At 43.7% G+C, this 15,317-nt stretch overlaps 2 protein-coding genes across 12 annotated transcripts in view; one reads left to right on the forward strand and one right to left on the reverse strand.

Moving 5' to 3' along the window:
- The window catches only part of LOC119167762 (glutaminyl-peptide cyclotransferase), an 823,023-nt gene that overhangs the window by 592,665 nt on the left and 215,041 nt on the right, over positions 1 to 15,317 (forward strand). For all 9 annotated transcript variants that reach the window (XM_075865235.1, XM_075865229.1, XM_075865226.1 and 6 more), the window contains one exon: positions 3,915 to 4,205. In XM_075865235.1, the coding sequence (XP_075721350.1) occupies positions 3,915 to 4,205 (291 nt within the window). The remainder of the gene's footprint in view (positions 1 to 3,914; positions 4,206 to 15,317) is intronic.
- The window catches only part of LOC119167760 (uncharacterized), a 310,115-nt gene that overhangs the window by 86,507 nt on the left and 208,291 nt on the right, over positions 1 to 15,317 (reverse strand). The window lies entirely within an intron of this gene.

A 15,317-nucleotide genomic window follows, 5' to 3' on the forward strand; every position in this document is an offset into this window, starting at 1 on the left:
GTGAAAAGTTTAGTTATCCCAGTTTCAAATTTGCTCACATTATCTACTGTCAGTAGTTCATGTGGCAGTGAGTTCAACTCCTCGATTGTTCAGGGGAAAAACGAGTATTTATGTGAATCTATTTATGCTGGAATTGGTAGAATATGCTCTTGGTGGCTGCTTCTGACTGTTAGGGACACTCGCTGTATTATATATTTATTTATTTATTTATTTACAGAATACTGCGGTCGAAAGACCAAGCAGGGGGGCATAACAAAAAGTGATTCACAATGTAACTAAATAAAAGAAAGTTCAAGCAATAAAAACATGTTAAGGCAGCAGAACACAGGATAGCATTTGAACAAAGTTAAATGGCAGCAAGAAATTGCAAATTGAAACCGGAGAATGCAAATCAAATACAACGTGAGACAGTCAGAGATCTTGAGTTGTACGGTTAAAAACGGAAAGATACAAAGTTATCGAAGTCAGGATTTTCATTATCACAGAATGCTTCAAAAGGTAACGCGTTCCAATCATTGATCGTCCGAGGAAAGAATGAGTTCATGAAAAGATTAGTACGTGCGAAGTAAAGTTCAAGAGTGTAGCTGTGAGTATGTCGAGTTTGTATTGAGATTCGATTTCTTATATAAGTTTCTGGACAAATGTTGAATTTGCGGAAATAAAGTGAGTGTAGAAATTTCAGCCGGGCAACAGCTCTTCGGTATTGTAAAGTGGGGATATCATTATTAGCTATGAGCGTTGTTGGCGAGTCATTTCTGCGGTAGGCATTAAAGATAAAGCGAACCGCCTTTCGCTGCACCATCTCAAGCTTCTTAACATCTTTCTTTATATGTGGGTCCCAAACGACACTAGCATAATCTAACTTTGGTCTTATAAAAGCATTGTAGGCCAACATTTTGATTTCTGGGGGCGCTGTTTTTAATTTGTGTCTCAAAAAACCAAGCTTTCTAGAAGCAGATGAGCATGTTTTATTAATGTGGCTTGACCATGTTAGGTGGCTTGTAATTGTGACGCCCAAATATTTATATTCGTTAACCTCAGTCAATGTACAGTTATTGAGAGAATAGGTATAATTAAAACGGTGTTTCTTATTTGTTATATGCATGACAACTGATTTATCGCTATTTAATTTCATTTTTATATTTTTGAATATTGAAATAAAACCAGTTACGATGAATAAGATACAGAATTTTCAATCTAGCTATCCTCCTGCGTTGAGCAAGTAAAGACAAGTTTAATTTGTTAATCATCTTGGTTACGGAATCAGTTGATCGGTATTTTGATAAGCTGAACCTTGGGGCTCTTTGGACTTTTTCAATTCTTTCTATCAAGTAGTTTTTAAAGAGGTCCTAGAGGACGCTCGCGTACTCTAGAGTAGGACGAACAAGCATTAAGTACGCAGTTAATTTAGTTTGCTCTGGAGCAAGTTTTAACTTTTGCCTTAAGTACCAGAGCTTTTTTTCAGCCGAGGAGCTTATGTTATCTATGTGTGTTTTCCAGTTTAAATCATTGAGTATAGTAAGTTCGAGGTACTTAAAATGGTTTACACGGCTTGGAGCTTTGCCAACCATCTGATATTCGAAGGAGTGCTATTTTTTAATTTTATTGATTATCATTATATACATAGTCTTTCTGTAGTTTATTTTCATTTTCCACGTTTCGCCCAGTCACTTATAATTTTTAATGCTGAATTTAATGCGATTTGATCACTGCGGCTGGTTACAATGGTGTAAATCAGGCAGTCGTCTGCAAAAAGTCGAACTTTAATATTCGGGTTAATCTGGTCAGCAATGTCATTTATATAACTGAGAAAAATGACAGGGCCTAGCACCAATCCCTGAGGGACTTCTGATGTTACAGGCAACATTCGGGATTTCGCACCATTTACCTGTACAAACTGTGTTATTACTGAATATGACTTAATCGATTTGATGATATTGATGTTAACGCGAAGACTGAACAATTTATCAAGAAGTTGAGGGTGCGGAACGAGGTCAAACGTTTTCGACAAGTCTAGGCAGACAGCATCTAATTGAGCTTTCTCGTTTAATATGCTAGAAAAATCATCATCATCATCATCAGCAGCAGCAGCAGCAGCAGCCTGACTACGTCCACTGCAGGACAAAGGTCTCTCCCATGTTCCGCCAGTTAACCCGGTCCTGTGCTTGCTGCTGCCAATTTATACCCGCAAACTTCTTAATCTCATCTGCCCACCAAACCTTCTGTCTCCCCCTAACCTGCTTCCCTTCTCTGGGAATCCAGTTAGTTACCTTTAATGACCAGCGGTTATCCTGTCTACGCGCTACATGCCCGGCCCATGTCCATTTCCTCTTCTTTATTTTAACTATGATATCCTTAACCCCCGTTTGTCCCCTAATCCACTCTGCTACCTTCTTGTCTCTTAAGGTTACACCTACCATTTTTCTTTCCATTGCTCGCTGCGTCGTCCTCAATTTAACCTGAACCCTCTTTGTAAGTCTCCAGGTTTTCTCCGTAGCTAAGTATCGGCAAGATACAGCTGTTATATACCTTCCTCTTGAGGGATAGTGGCAATCTACCTGTCATAATTTGAGAGCGCTTGCCGAATGTGCTCCACCCCATTCTTATCCTTCTAGTTACTTCAATTTCATGGTTCGGCTCTGCGGTTATTACCTGCCCTAAGTAGACATAGTCTTTTACAACTTCAAGTGCACTATTACCTATATTGAAGCGCTGCTCCTTTCCGAGGTTGTTGTACATTACTTTCGTTTTCTGCAGATTAGTTTTAAGACCCACTTTTCTGCTCTCCTTGTCTAACTCCGTAATCATGAGTTGCAATTCGTCCGCCGAGTTACTAAGCAATGCAATGTCATCGGCGAAGCACAGGTTACTAAGGTATTCTCCATTAACTCTTATCCCTAACTGTTCCCATTCTAGGCTTCTGAAAACCTAAGCACGCGGTAAATAGCCTTGGGAGATTGTGTCCCCTTGCCTTACACCCTTCTTGATTGGTATTCTGTTGCTTTCTTTATGAAGCGCTATGGTAGCAGTTGATTTCCTGTAGATTTCTTCCAGGATGTTTATATATACTTCACCGACGCCCTGATTCCGCAGTGTCTGCATGACGGCTGATATTTCTACTGAATCAAACGCCTTCTCGTAATCTATGAAGGCTATGTATAGTGGTTGGTTATACTCTGAGCATTTCTCTATTACCTGATTGATAGTATGAATGTGGTCAATTGTTGAGTAGCCTGTTCGAAATCCTGCTTGTTCCTTTGTTTGATTGAATTCTAATGTTTTCTTTACTCTTTTAGCAATTACCTTTGTAAATAGCTTGTATACTACAGAGAGCAAGCTGATCGGCCTGTAAATCTTCAAGTTCTTGTCATCTCCTTTCTTATGTATTAAGATGATGTTAGCGTTCTTCCAAGACTGGTACTCTTCCCGTCAGGAGACACCTCGTAAACAGGGTGGCTAGTTTTTCTAACACAATCTGTCCTCCATCTTTCAGCAGATCTGATGTTACCCGATCCTCACCAGCAGCTTTGCCTTTTTGCATGTTCTCCAAAGCTTTTCTGACTTCTATCATTACTGGTGGGGTGTCATCTGGGTTACTGCTAGGTCTTATAGTATTAAGGTCGTGGTTATCTTGGCTACTGCACAGATCTCTGTAAAACTCCTCCGCTATTTTAACTATCCTATCCATATTAGTAGTTATTTTGCCTTTTTTGTCCCTTAATGGATACATCCGACTTTTGCCTATCCCAAGTTTCCTCTTCACTGCTTTGACGCTTCCTCCGTTTTTCAGAGCGTGTTCAATTCTCTCCATGTTATACCTTCTTACATCGCATACCTTATGTCTATTAAGTGGGCAGTGGAACGGAGCGGCCGCCACCATGGTCTCATCCAACCACTTTTTGCTTTTTGTACAGTTGTTCGCAGTCATCAGCACGAGCTTGCCAGACTGCGTGGAACCACATGCGCCTGGCACGCCAAACGGCACGTGCCCTCCCCAGCCCGAACCGAGCCGTTGTTGCCCGGAGCCACTTCAACCTCCCGTTCCGGTAACCCCTTACGCTGCCACCAAGCCAACCGCATCGACATCGTCAAGCCACCCAGAAAACTACAAATACAGCCAGCCTTGCACCGCGCGCCTCAGTGGGCAGTGGAACGGAGCGGCCGCCACCATGGTCTCATCCAACCACTTTTTGCTTTTTGTACAGGTTGGTCCCTTCCAAGATTATAGCGCTAAGCGATCTAGCAACTATTGTCTGCTGCTCCTTCCATGCCCACATGTGTTGCTTGATATAGTCGCAGAGTGTTTTGTTGTTATAAAGGAACTTCTTCTTTGCGGGGATATTGAACAGAATCCTGGTCCGAATAGCGAAGTATTAGCCGCCATCAGCAAACTAACCGCACACTTGGATGAGCATCATGACAACTTGCAGAAGACTATTAACGAAGTTAAAGAAAACCAGTTGCTACTTGATGCCAAAGTAACAGATTTAACCACCCGACTAACTGTACTTGAACAGAAGGTTCTTACCCTCGAGAGCGTTCCAGACAATGCACAGATACAAGGTCCTGTAACGGCTGCCGTGCGACACGAAAGTGTCGCTCTCAGTTCACGGCTTGATGACTTCGAGGATCGCTCTCGTAGGGAGAACCTAATTTTTTATGGGATATTGGATTCTGCCTCAGAAACCTGGGCCGAGTCGGAGCTAAAAATTCGTGAAATTCTGTCTGCGTCTCTTAAACTGGAACTTCCTAATGAAGCCATCTCCCGTGCACACAGGCTTGGAACATATGTACAGAACAAATGTCGACCTGTTATTGTTCGCTTCAGTTCGTTTAAAACAAGAGAAAGTGTCTTTACTAAGAAATCGATGCTTCGCAGCACCCCCGTGTCAGTTAGCGAAGATTTCTGCAAGGCCACGCGCCACGTGCAGAAAAAGCTTTTAAATTTCGCTAAAAGCACTGGGCAGCCATATTACTTGAAGTATAACAAGATACTTATCAACAAGAAAGCCTACGTTTATTGTCCGGTCACCGATCGTGTAACCGAGGCAGGACCTATTTATGATAACCCCGTCCACGTTGCTCCCGAAGTAAGCAATGCAGAATGCGCAGGGGCCAGCGCTCCTCCCTCACATCGATAGCTAGATAAGCATTTTCGAGCTCATGAATTTTCTTTTTTGCTATGTAATTCTCAAAGTGTTACTAACAAGCGTGATGCCCTATCTGCGCTAATAGATACATGTCTAGCTGATGTCGTCGTAGTAACTGAAACTTGGCTGTCCACGGAAATTGAAAATAACGAAATATTTAACTGTTCAAAAAAGTTTAAATTCTACCGCTGTGACCGGGGTACGAGGCGCGGGGGCGGCGTATTGATTGCCATTAGCGATGAGAGTAGCTCGTTCAGCGTGCCTGTTGTTTCACCGCTTGAAATTGTTGTCGCGTGTGTTCGCATTAACTACAAAGATATCGTTGTTTGTGGCTGCTACCGGCCTCCTAGCCTTACTACCGGTTTCGCAAATGAATTACACGATGTACTAAATAAGTTGCAAGTAAGGTTTCCGGCTGCGCCTATGTTTCTCCTAGGTGACTTTAACTTCCCTAATGTTTCGTGGTCTCCCCCTTTCCCAATAATTTCATCAACTTCTGCTGACAGTGCTGCCTTTCTTGATGTGTGTTCAGACTTTAACCTTACCCAGCTGGTTAACGCTCCAACCCGCATTACCTCGTCCACCTCCTCAGTTCTAGACTTGGTGCTGACCACGTATCCCGACCTAATTAAATCCCTATCAGTTATTCCGGGCGTAAGCGACCATCTAGCTATTCATTTTAACATGACTAAAACAACTAAAAGAAATGATAGCTCAAAAGTTTTTAGGGACTACAAAAGAGCCGACTATGTTTCAATTAATAATGAGCTTCAGCTTTTCCTAAACGATTACCTTTCGCAATTTCCGGAAAGGTCCGTGCAACAAAACTGGAATTTGCTTAAGCAGAAGGTAGCAGAACTTACCAATCGTTTTATTCCGCTCCGCAGAATTAGGCAAAGCGCAAAGTCCCCTTGGTTCATGCTTACACTAAAACGACTACTGAATAAAAAGAAACTAATTTTTCGAAGGGCAAAGCTAACTAACAACGCGGAAAGGTGGTCCGCTTATTATCATGCAGCTGACGAGTACACTCGCGCATTATCTGTCGCAAAAGAAAATTATTATCAACAAACGCTTCCCTCCCTGCTTGCAACTAACCCTCAGAAATTTTGGCAGATGATTAGGGGAAATGAAAAAAAGGCGATAGAATTAATCCATGATGATAACAGCCGTGTACCAAAAGAAGAGTGTTGTGTCATTTTAAGCTCTGTGTTTTCATCGTGCTTTGTTAAACCTACAGCGCTTTCCTTTCCCAATACCCCCACCCACAACTTTGTTGCCATGGAACCCCTTTTATTTGACTGTGTCGGCATACAAAAATTGATAGAAAACATGAAATTAGCCAGTGCTCCAGGTGAAGACGGTATCTGTGCAAAGTTTTTGCATAATACCTCTGTTTACTCATCTGTCATTTTATGTAAGCTTTTCACACAGTCTTTGGAATGTCATTGCCTCCCGGGCGACTGGAAAGCGGGAAAGGTGGTTCCTCTTCACAAATCAGGTGACTTTCATAACCCCCGCAATTACAGGCCCATATCGTTAACAAGTATACCGTGTAAGCTCATGGAACACGTCATCTACTCCCACATAATCACTTTCTTAGAAAACAACTCGTTCCTTAGTTATAACCAGCATGGATTCCGGAAACAGTACTCATGCGAGACCCAACTTCTCTGCCTTACTATTGACCTTTTTCTTGCCATTGACGCCTCTTCCCTTGTTGACTGTATTTTTCTCGACTTTCCTAAAGCTTTTGACACTGTATGCCATAAACTGCTACTGCTAAAACTAAGCAAACTTAATCTTGATGCTAACATATTAAAATGGATTGAATGCTTTCTAATAGACCGCTCCCAATTTGTAACTGCGAATGAATGCAACTCTCCCCTCTCACCCGTAACCTCTGGCGTCACCCAAGGATCCGTTCTTGGCCCACTACTCTTCCTGATTTACATTAACGATTTGCCACATAACATCTCTTCTTCTATTAAACTTTTCGCCGATGACTGTGTTATTTACCGAGAAATTAAAACCCCTTCTGACCACCTTGCCCTTCAGTGTGACTTAGACAATGTTTCATCTTGGTGCGATACTTGGCTAATGAAGCTTAATGTTACTAAATGCAAAGTAATGAGAGTCTCACGTCGAACATGTAATATTTCTGCTAACTATGTACTTAATAATTCTCTTCTTACTAAAGTTAGCTCTTACAAGTACCTTGGCATTACAATTTCTGACAACCTTTCCTGGCAGTCTCACATTGACATTATTAAAAACAATGCTCACCGCACACTTGGTTATTTACGCCGTAACTTCTCCCTTGCCCCGATGCAACTGAAACTTCTGCTCTATAAAACATTAGTCCGACCAAAGCTAGAATATTCATCATCTGTATGGGATCCCCACGTAAACATCCATATCAGTAGCATCGAAGCAATTCAAAATCGCGCCGCTCGTTTCATTTTGTCGAACTATTCCCGTACAGCAAGCGTAACCCATATGAAGTCAACCTTAAATCTATCCAGCCTATCATTTCGCTGCAAAATCTCGCGCTTGTGCCTCTTCCACAAGTTGTACAATACCATGCACTCACTGAGTAACTCGCTTTTTTTGCCGCCATCCTACATTTCATCCCGCAGCGATCACCACTTCAAAGTTGGAATTACAAGCAGCCGTACAAACCTCCATTTTAATTCATTCGTGCCCAAAACAAGCACGGACTGGAATCACCTTCCCGCTTCCATCGCATCCATCACTGACCCGACCAACTTCAAGAATACCATAAACGCATACCCTTTTTAAACATGCTCCATTTGTTTGTACAGTTTGTTTGTTTCACCACTCCTCTCTGTAATGCCTTGTGCATTGAGAGAAAATAAATGAAATGAAATGAAATGAAATCAACTTCGAAAGCTCTGCCAGTTCTATTTTGTCTGTTGTACTTGACACTTTCATGATTTGACGCTTCTTAATTAGGTTCTTCGTTTCCTGGGAAAGCTTGCCAGTGTCCTCTCCAACTACCCTGCCTCCAACTTCCACTGCACACTCCGTATCGATACTCATCAGATTATCATTCATTGTATCTACGCTAAGGTTGGTTTCCTCACTTAGCGCCGAGTACCTGTTATGCAGCGACACTCTGAATTCCTGTACTTTCCCTCTCAGTGCTAACTCATTGATTGGCTTCTTGCGTATCAGTTTCTGTCGTTCGTTCTTCAAGTCTAGGCGAACTCGAGACCGTACCATTCTATGGTAACTGCATCGTACCTTGCCAACCACTTCCACATCCTGCATGATTTCTGGGTGTGCACTCATTATAAAGTCTATTTCGTTCTTATTTTCGCCATTAGGGCTCCTCCATGTCCACTTGCGGTTTTCTCGTTTTCGGTAGAAGGTATTCAAAATCCGTAAATTATTGCGTTCTGCGAATTCTACTAGTAGCTCTCCTCTGGCGTTTCTAGTACCGATGCCATAATCTCCTACTGCCTGGTCTCCAGCCTGCTTCTTCCTTACCTTTGCATTAAAGTCGCCCATCACTATAGTATACCGTGTTTTTACCTTACTCATTGCCGATTCCACGTCTTCATAGAAGCTTTCAACTGAAGCGTCATGATGGCTGGATTGATTGATTTGTGGGGTTTAACGTCCCAAAACCACCATATGATTATGAGAGACGCCGTAGTGGAGGGCTCCGGAAATTTCGACCACCTGGGGATCTTTAATGTGCACCCCAATCTGAGTACACGGGCCTACAACATTTCCGCCTCCATCGGATATGCAGCCGCCGCAGCCGGGATTTGAACCCGCCACCTGCGGGTCAGCAGCCGAGTACCTTAGCCACTAGACCACCGCGGCGGGGCCATCATGGCTGGATGTAGGCGCGTAAGCCTGTGCTACCTTCATCTTGTATCTTTTATTCAGTTTAATTACGATACCTACCACCCTTTCATTAATGCTATAGTATTCCTCTATGTTGCCAGCTATGATTCTGTGAATTAGGAACCCCACTCCCAGTTCTCTTCTGTCTGCCAAGCCCTGATAGCAAAGGACGTGCCCATTCTGTAGCACCGTATAGGCCTCATCTGTCCTCCTAACCTCACTGAGCCCTATTATATCCCATTTAACACCCTCTAGCTCCTCGAATAGTACAGCTAGACTTCCCTCACTAGATAAGTTTCTAGCGTTAAACGTTGCCAAGTTCAGGTTCCAATGGCGGCTTGTCTGGATCCAGAGATTCTTAGCACCCTCTGCTACGTTGCAGATCTGACCGCCGCCGTGGTCAGTTGCTTCGCAGCTGCTGGGGACTGAGGGCCGTGAGTTATTTGACGTATGCATGTGTGTGTAAACTATACATGAAAAACATGTATAGTTTAAATGAGCTGTGTAACTGTAGACAGTTTTTGCCTGAATCCATGTTGGTTCGGAAGAAAAATATTAACGTTTTCAAAATCATTAAAAAAGCTTTTTGATATCACATGTTCCATAATTTTGCAGCATGTGGATGTAATTGAAATAGGTCTGTAATTTTCAATGGTGTGCCTATCACCGGATTTATGAATAGGAGTAATTCTGGCAGTCAGCCAATCAGATGGTAGTTTGTGCTGGTCTAATGACGTCTTAAAAATGATACAGAGATACTTAGTTACCCATTCCGCATATCGTTTTAAAAATTCATTTGGGATACCATCAGAGCCAGCCGATTTTTTAGTGTCCAGATTAAGCAGTAATGCAAGTATACCCTCCTCTGTGAAAACGATGTCAGGCATATGCAACATACCATCGGTGGGAGTCTCAGCAATATCAGATGACGTTGGCTCTGGTGGAACGAACACAGAATGAAAGCATTCATTGTATTTTTCAGCAATTTGTACACAATCGTTAATAATATTGCCGTCGACACACACATACTGTATCTGTTCGCGCGAAGGAACAAGGTGACGCCAGAAACGATGTGGTGAATCTCTCATAAAATTAGGTAATGTCTGCGAATAAAAGCGCTCTTTCGAAGTCTCGAGCATATGCTTAAGTGTTCGGGAAAACTGCGAAATCTCCGTTCTGTTTTTTTTCTTTGTTCCGACTTTTGCGTCTTATTTTACGTTTAAGCTAAATTATTTTGCGGTTTATCCAAGGATTACGCTTTTATACTGCCTCGGTTCGTTTTGGCACGAACTTGTCCAGACAGCTATTTACGATATTTTTAAATCTATCCCACAAAGTGCTGACGTCAGTCGCCCCATTGAAGGAATACAATGACAACTCGAGACTGTCCAAAATGCTAACATCACCTGCATTACTATAGTCTCATATACAGATAGCAAGCAGGCTTCAAATTCTTCGTAGGTAGTGCTTTCTTAACAGAAAGCAAAACCAATTTATGATCTGATAATCCATCTTCAACAGAAACACTACATTCTATTATATTACTTGAAATGAGTACTAGGTCAAGTATTGACTCGGAGGTCGGTGAAATCCTAGTGTTATCTCGAGCAACTTGCGTGAGATCGTAACTGAAAGAGAGGTTCAACAAGGCTTCACAATGTGCAACATCTGTTGAACCCACTGCAAGATCAGCCCAATCTATTCCTAATAGGTTGAAATCTCCCGCAATAATGACACGGGTGCTAGGAGGAACGTTATTGCACATGTAATCCTGCAGACATTCTATAAATGAAATTGGAGCGTTTGGACGTCGGTAGACAGCTCCGATAACAAAGGGAACACCAAGAAACACCGTTTTGCACCAAATACTTTCGGTGTTGGGACAGTCATCCACAACGATCAGTTCAATACAAACAATGGCTACGCCTCCGCCACACGTATCTCTATCCTTGCGGAACATGGCATAACCAGGAGGGATTAGTTCGCTGTCCTTTATTTCAGGGCGTAGCCAAGTTTCCGTCACGACAACAACATCTGGGTTGTACTGCATTAGAAGATGTTCAAATTCCACGGCTTTGTTGGCCAGGCTGCGAATATTAATATTCTTATCACATACACATTCAACACCGCACAGCATGACACTACCGGCTACAGTCCTTTCTTCTATATGCTCGACCACCTCGTCATACCCTGAATACCATCTTCCCGTGTTTGGACCGCCATGATCCCTGCATATCAGAGGTCATCTGTCGGGCAGAAGAAACTAGACGCCTTGCTTATTTGCGCACTCTTGCTTTGCAAGACCGTTCGAAGGCACATTTTGACCGCCGACGCCGACACGTGACGTACAATCGCGGCGACCTAGTGTTGTTGTGGACACTAACTAGAAAACGCAGTTTGAGCGAGAAACTGCTAGCGCACTATGCGGGGCCTTATCTTGTTCTAGACCGTATCACTGATTTAGCTTACCGCATAGCGTGTCTCCATTTGACAGCCGACGATCTGCAGAACTGAACTTGCCCATGTTGCACATTTGAAGCGCTTTATTCCTCGAGAGACTGTTTTTGACTCGCCCAGTGGGCTTCGTCTGCATGGAGGGAAATGTTACCACATATGTAATTTAAGTATATGCACTTGTGTACCGGGGAACAGGGTGGTAGCAGAAGAGGACGTTCGGTTGGTGGAAAGAGCTCGCTGGTGTGGGTTCGCTGCTGCATACCGTCCAGCCGACCGTTACGTCGGCTCTGAATAAACCCCTCTCGTAGACGTAACAATATTAATCAAAGTAAAATCCCTTGGATTGCTTTTCCTTTGTCATTTTTTTTTTTGTACGCCAGCTTGACCCTCCCTTACCAACTCTTTTTCGGCACTTCTCGCTTTCGTCCCAGAAAAACATGTCATTGTCGATCCGAATCTTATCATGCACGAGGCTAACCTTCTTGCCACTTTCTCTTTCCGCTTTTTCACTCTCCTATAAGTTCTTACGCTTTCGTAATGTCACTCACTTCCGAATAATCATCCGCAATTGAGATACTGGTGCCCTTCAGCTTTTTGCAGTTTTGGAATATTTTCATATTTTCATTGTAGTGAAAAAATCTTACAATAACTGGCCGAACTTTATTTGGGCCCTGTCTTCCAATTCTGTGAATTCGTTCAACTGTGCCGACTTTCACTTCAAGTGTCTCTTCAAATACGGCTCGCTCGACTTTTGTTTTTAGTTCGTCAGTAGTTTCATTAGTAGTTTTTGTTATTCCGAAGGTGATTAAATTGTTCCGACGGCTGCGGTCTTCTAAATCAACCATTCTTTCATGGGTGTACTGCACAGTACTACTTATATTACTAACTTCTGTTTCTAGCAGCTTTATTTTCTCTTCATTTTTCCTTACCGCCTTCACGGTCGTTTCTATTTCTAAAATCTTTCTGTTTATAGCCTCTAACTGGTTACTGAAGGAATCCAGCATTGTTTTTATTTTATTTATGTCCTTACTCATTAATTTTTGCCCCTCTAAAATTTCCGCAAGCATTTTTTAAACATAATTGGGTCCTGGATTAGGCTCAATATCTCCGGACAGTATCAGCAACATAGAAACACATTCCAAGGCACAAGAAGCACACACTTTGGGGCATGGCAGGACAATAATGAATCGTTGTCACTTCGGAAACATTTTCCAAACTTACTAACTTGTAACAGCAGAATAATCGGCTCAGTCCTCATGACAACACTTTCGCCATGCCCACAAAGCCACTGGGTGTCGACTGTTCTTATGTAGCCGCTGCAATGGGTGTCACCATCGCTATCGGTGTTGTTCTGCGCGCATGCTCTAGTCCAGAAGCAGCACGATGCCACGGCGGCCTTTCAATGCGACGCACCTCGCAGCTGCCGGTGGCAGTTTTATTGCTCGATGCAGGTGACGGTGTCGGTGCTAAACACAAGAAAACCTGTAAAAGCAGAATAATCGGCTCAGTCCTCATGACAACATTTTCGCCATGCCCACGAAGCCACTACTGTCCTTATGTAGCCACTGCGTTGGAATGTCACCGTCGCTATCGGTGTTGTTCCGCGCGCATGCTCTAGTCCAGAAGCAGCACAATGCCACGGCGGCCTTTCGATGCGATGCACCTCGCAGCTGCCGGTGGCCGTTTTCTTGCTCGATGCAGGTGACGGTGTCGGTGCTGAGCACAGGAAAACCTGTGATAGCAGAATAATCAGCTCAGTCCTCATGACATCACTTTCGCCATGCCCACGAAGCCACTGGGTGTCGACTGCCCTTATGTAGCCACTGTGTTGGAATGTCACCGTTGCTATCGGTGTTGTTCCGCACGCATGCTCTAGTACAGAAGCAGCACGATGCCGCGGCGGCCTTTCGATGCGACGCACCTCGCAGCTGCCGGTGGCAGTTTTATTGCTCGATGCAGGTGACGGTGTCGGTGCTAAACACAAGAAAACCTGTAAAAGCAGAATAATCGGCTCAGTCCTCATGACAACATTTTCGCCATGCCCACGAAGCCACTACTGTCCTTATGTAGCCACTGCGTTGGAATGTCACCGTCGCTATCGGTGTTGTTCCGCGCGCATGCTCTAGTCCAGAAGCACCACAATGCCACGGCGGCCTTTCGATGCGATGCACCTCGCAGCTGCTGGTGGCCGTTTTCTTGCTCGATGCAGGTGACGGTGTCGGTGCTGAGCACAGGACAACCTGTAACAGCAGAATAATCGGCTCAGTTCTCATGACAACACTTTCGCCATGCCCGCAAAAGGACTTTCTACAACCCCCTCGCAAACCAATGGATCGACAACAGTACCACCATTACCAAAGTTACCATCTGCGCCATTGTAAAAACAGCATACCATACGGCCAGGCGCACTGATTCAAGCGAATTTGTTGAAGAGACGCTAATTTCGACACGAGCTCACAGAGACTAAAACTTATGCTTGAAATACAGAAATATCTTCTACATGTAATTGATGACGCTATTCAAAAAGCTAGGAAACTAAAGCATGACGACCTTCTTATGAAGCAGCCACCACAACACAACCCGCAACAGACAAACCTGTGTTTAACTTACAGCACAAAATTTCCCAATGTAAACAGAATCTTTAAATGATGCTACAATGCAGTGAAACAAAGTGAACATCTGAAACACACATTCCCATCGGCTTCTGGTGTCGATTACTGACAAGTGCGCAACCTCAAGGACACACTTGTAAACTCCCAAATCAATGCTTCAATATCCAACAGTTTATGCTGACCTTGCCTTAATGTTTTGTATGTAAATCGATGCGAGAGACAAGCAAGGTAACCAGCACACAATCCAAGTTTTCAATCGACATACGAGGAAATCTAACAAGCAATTCTTCCAATAGGGTACAGTCGAGCCTGCTTATAACGAACCTGACCGTGATTTGGCATCCATTCGCTGTTTCCTGAAGTTCGTAGTGAATGAAACACAGCTTTTAAAAAGTTGCAAGTGAAAACATAAGTTTTTTTTCCCAAAAAAGCCCCTGATACATGTGTTTCAAATAGCATAAGCGATGAGGATGATCTCGAGTTTATTTAGAGTGGCAGCATGCTCTATGCCAAGGCCCATGGCATAAGCAGCCCTAGACTATTAATGCAGACAATAGCTATAAGCACACTTGTGGGCATTTGCTCCAAAGTTTCATTGTCATTGCCATTCGATTCCTCCAAATGGCTTTTGCAGTGCACATAATTCACAATGCCCTCATCCGTGCCCGTTTATGCGGCGCCAGCATCTTTGTCGACCATAATGATATAATCACAAGAGATGTCCCGCCCTCTTATGTCGGAGTCATCGGCGCACTGCCACAAATCGCCGCTGCAGTGGTCTTGTTAGAAAGCTTCAGGCTCAGCATCGGGCTCAACGTGGACGAAGTCAGCCTCGCGAAACTAGTTTCACACACATGTAGCCGTCACCACCGCCCACGAAGCCTTCATCATCTCCACAGCTGAATACAGGGACACCCAAAGCAGCAAGTTGGCTGCTGGGTGGTCAACAGACATTTGCAAGCGCTCTGCAACGTGGCACCTAGTCTTAAACGTGCAGATTACAACTAAGCCATGCGGTCACACTATTGACGTTTTCTTGAGCAGCAGAAAAAAGTGCAGAAGGCCTCCTGTCTACCATCTTGACCACACATGTACATCAACAGCGAGCAAGACGTGAACGTGCGACGTAGAAGCCAGCACGTGTGGAGATTGTCTGGGCCCACTTCTAGTCACAAAACGAAACTTCTCGATTCGAGTCAGCGTGGCTGGTGCCGCGAAG

Source organism: Rhipicephalus microplus, chromosome 6, assembly GCF_043290135.1.
Source record: "Rhipicephalus microplus isolate Deutch F79 chromosome 6, USDA_Rmic, whole genome shotgun sequence".
In the NCBI taxonomy this organism is placed as follows: domain Eukaryota; kingdom Metazoa; phylum Arthropoda; class Arachnida; order Ixodida; family Ixodidae; genus Rhipicephalus; species Rhipicephalus microplus.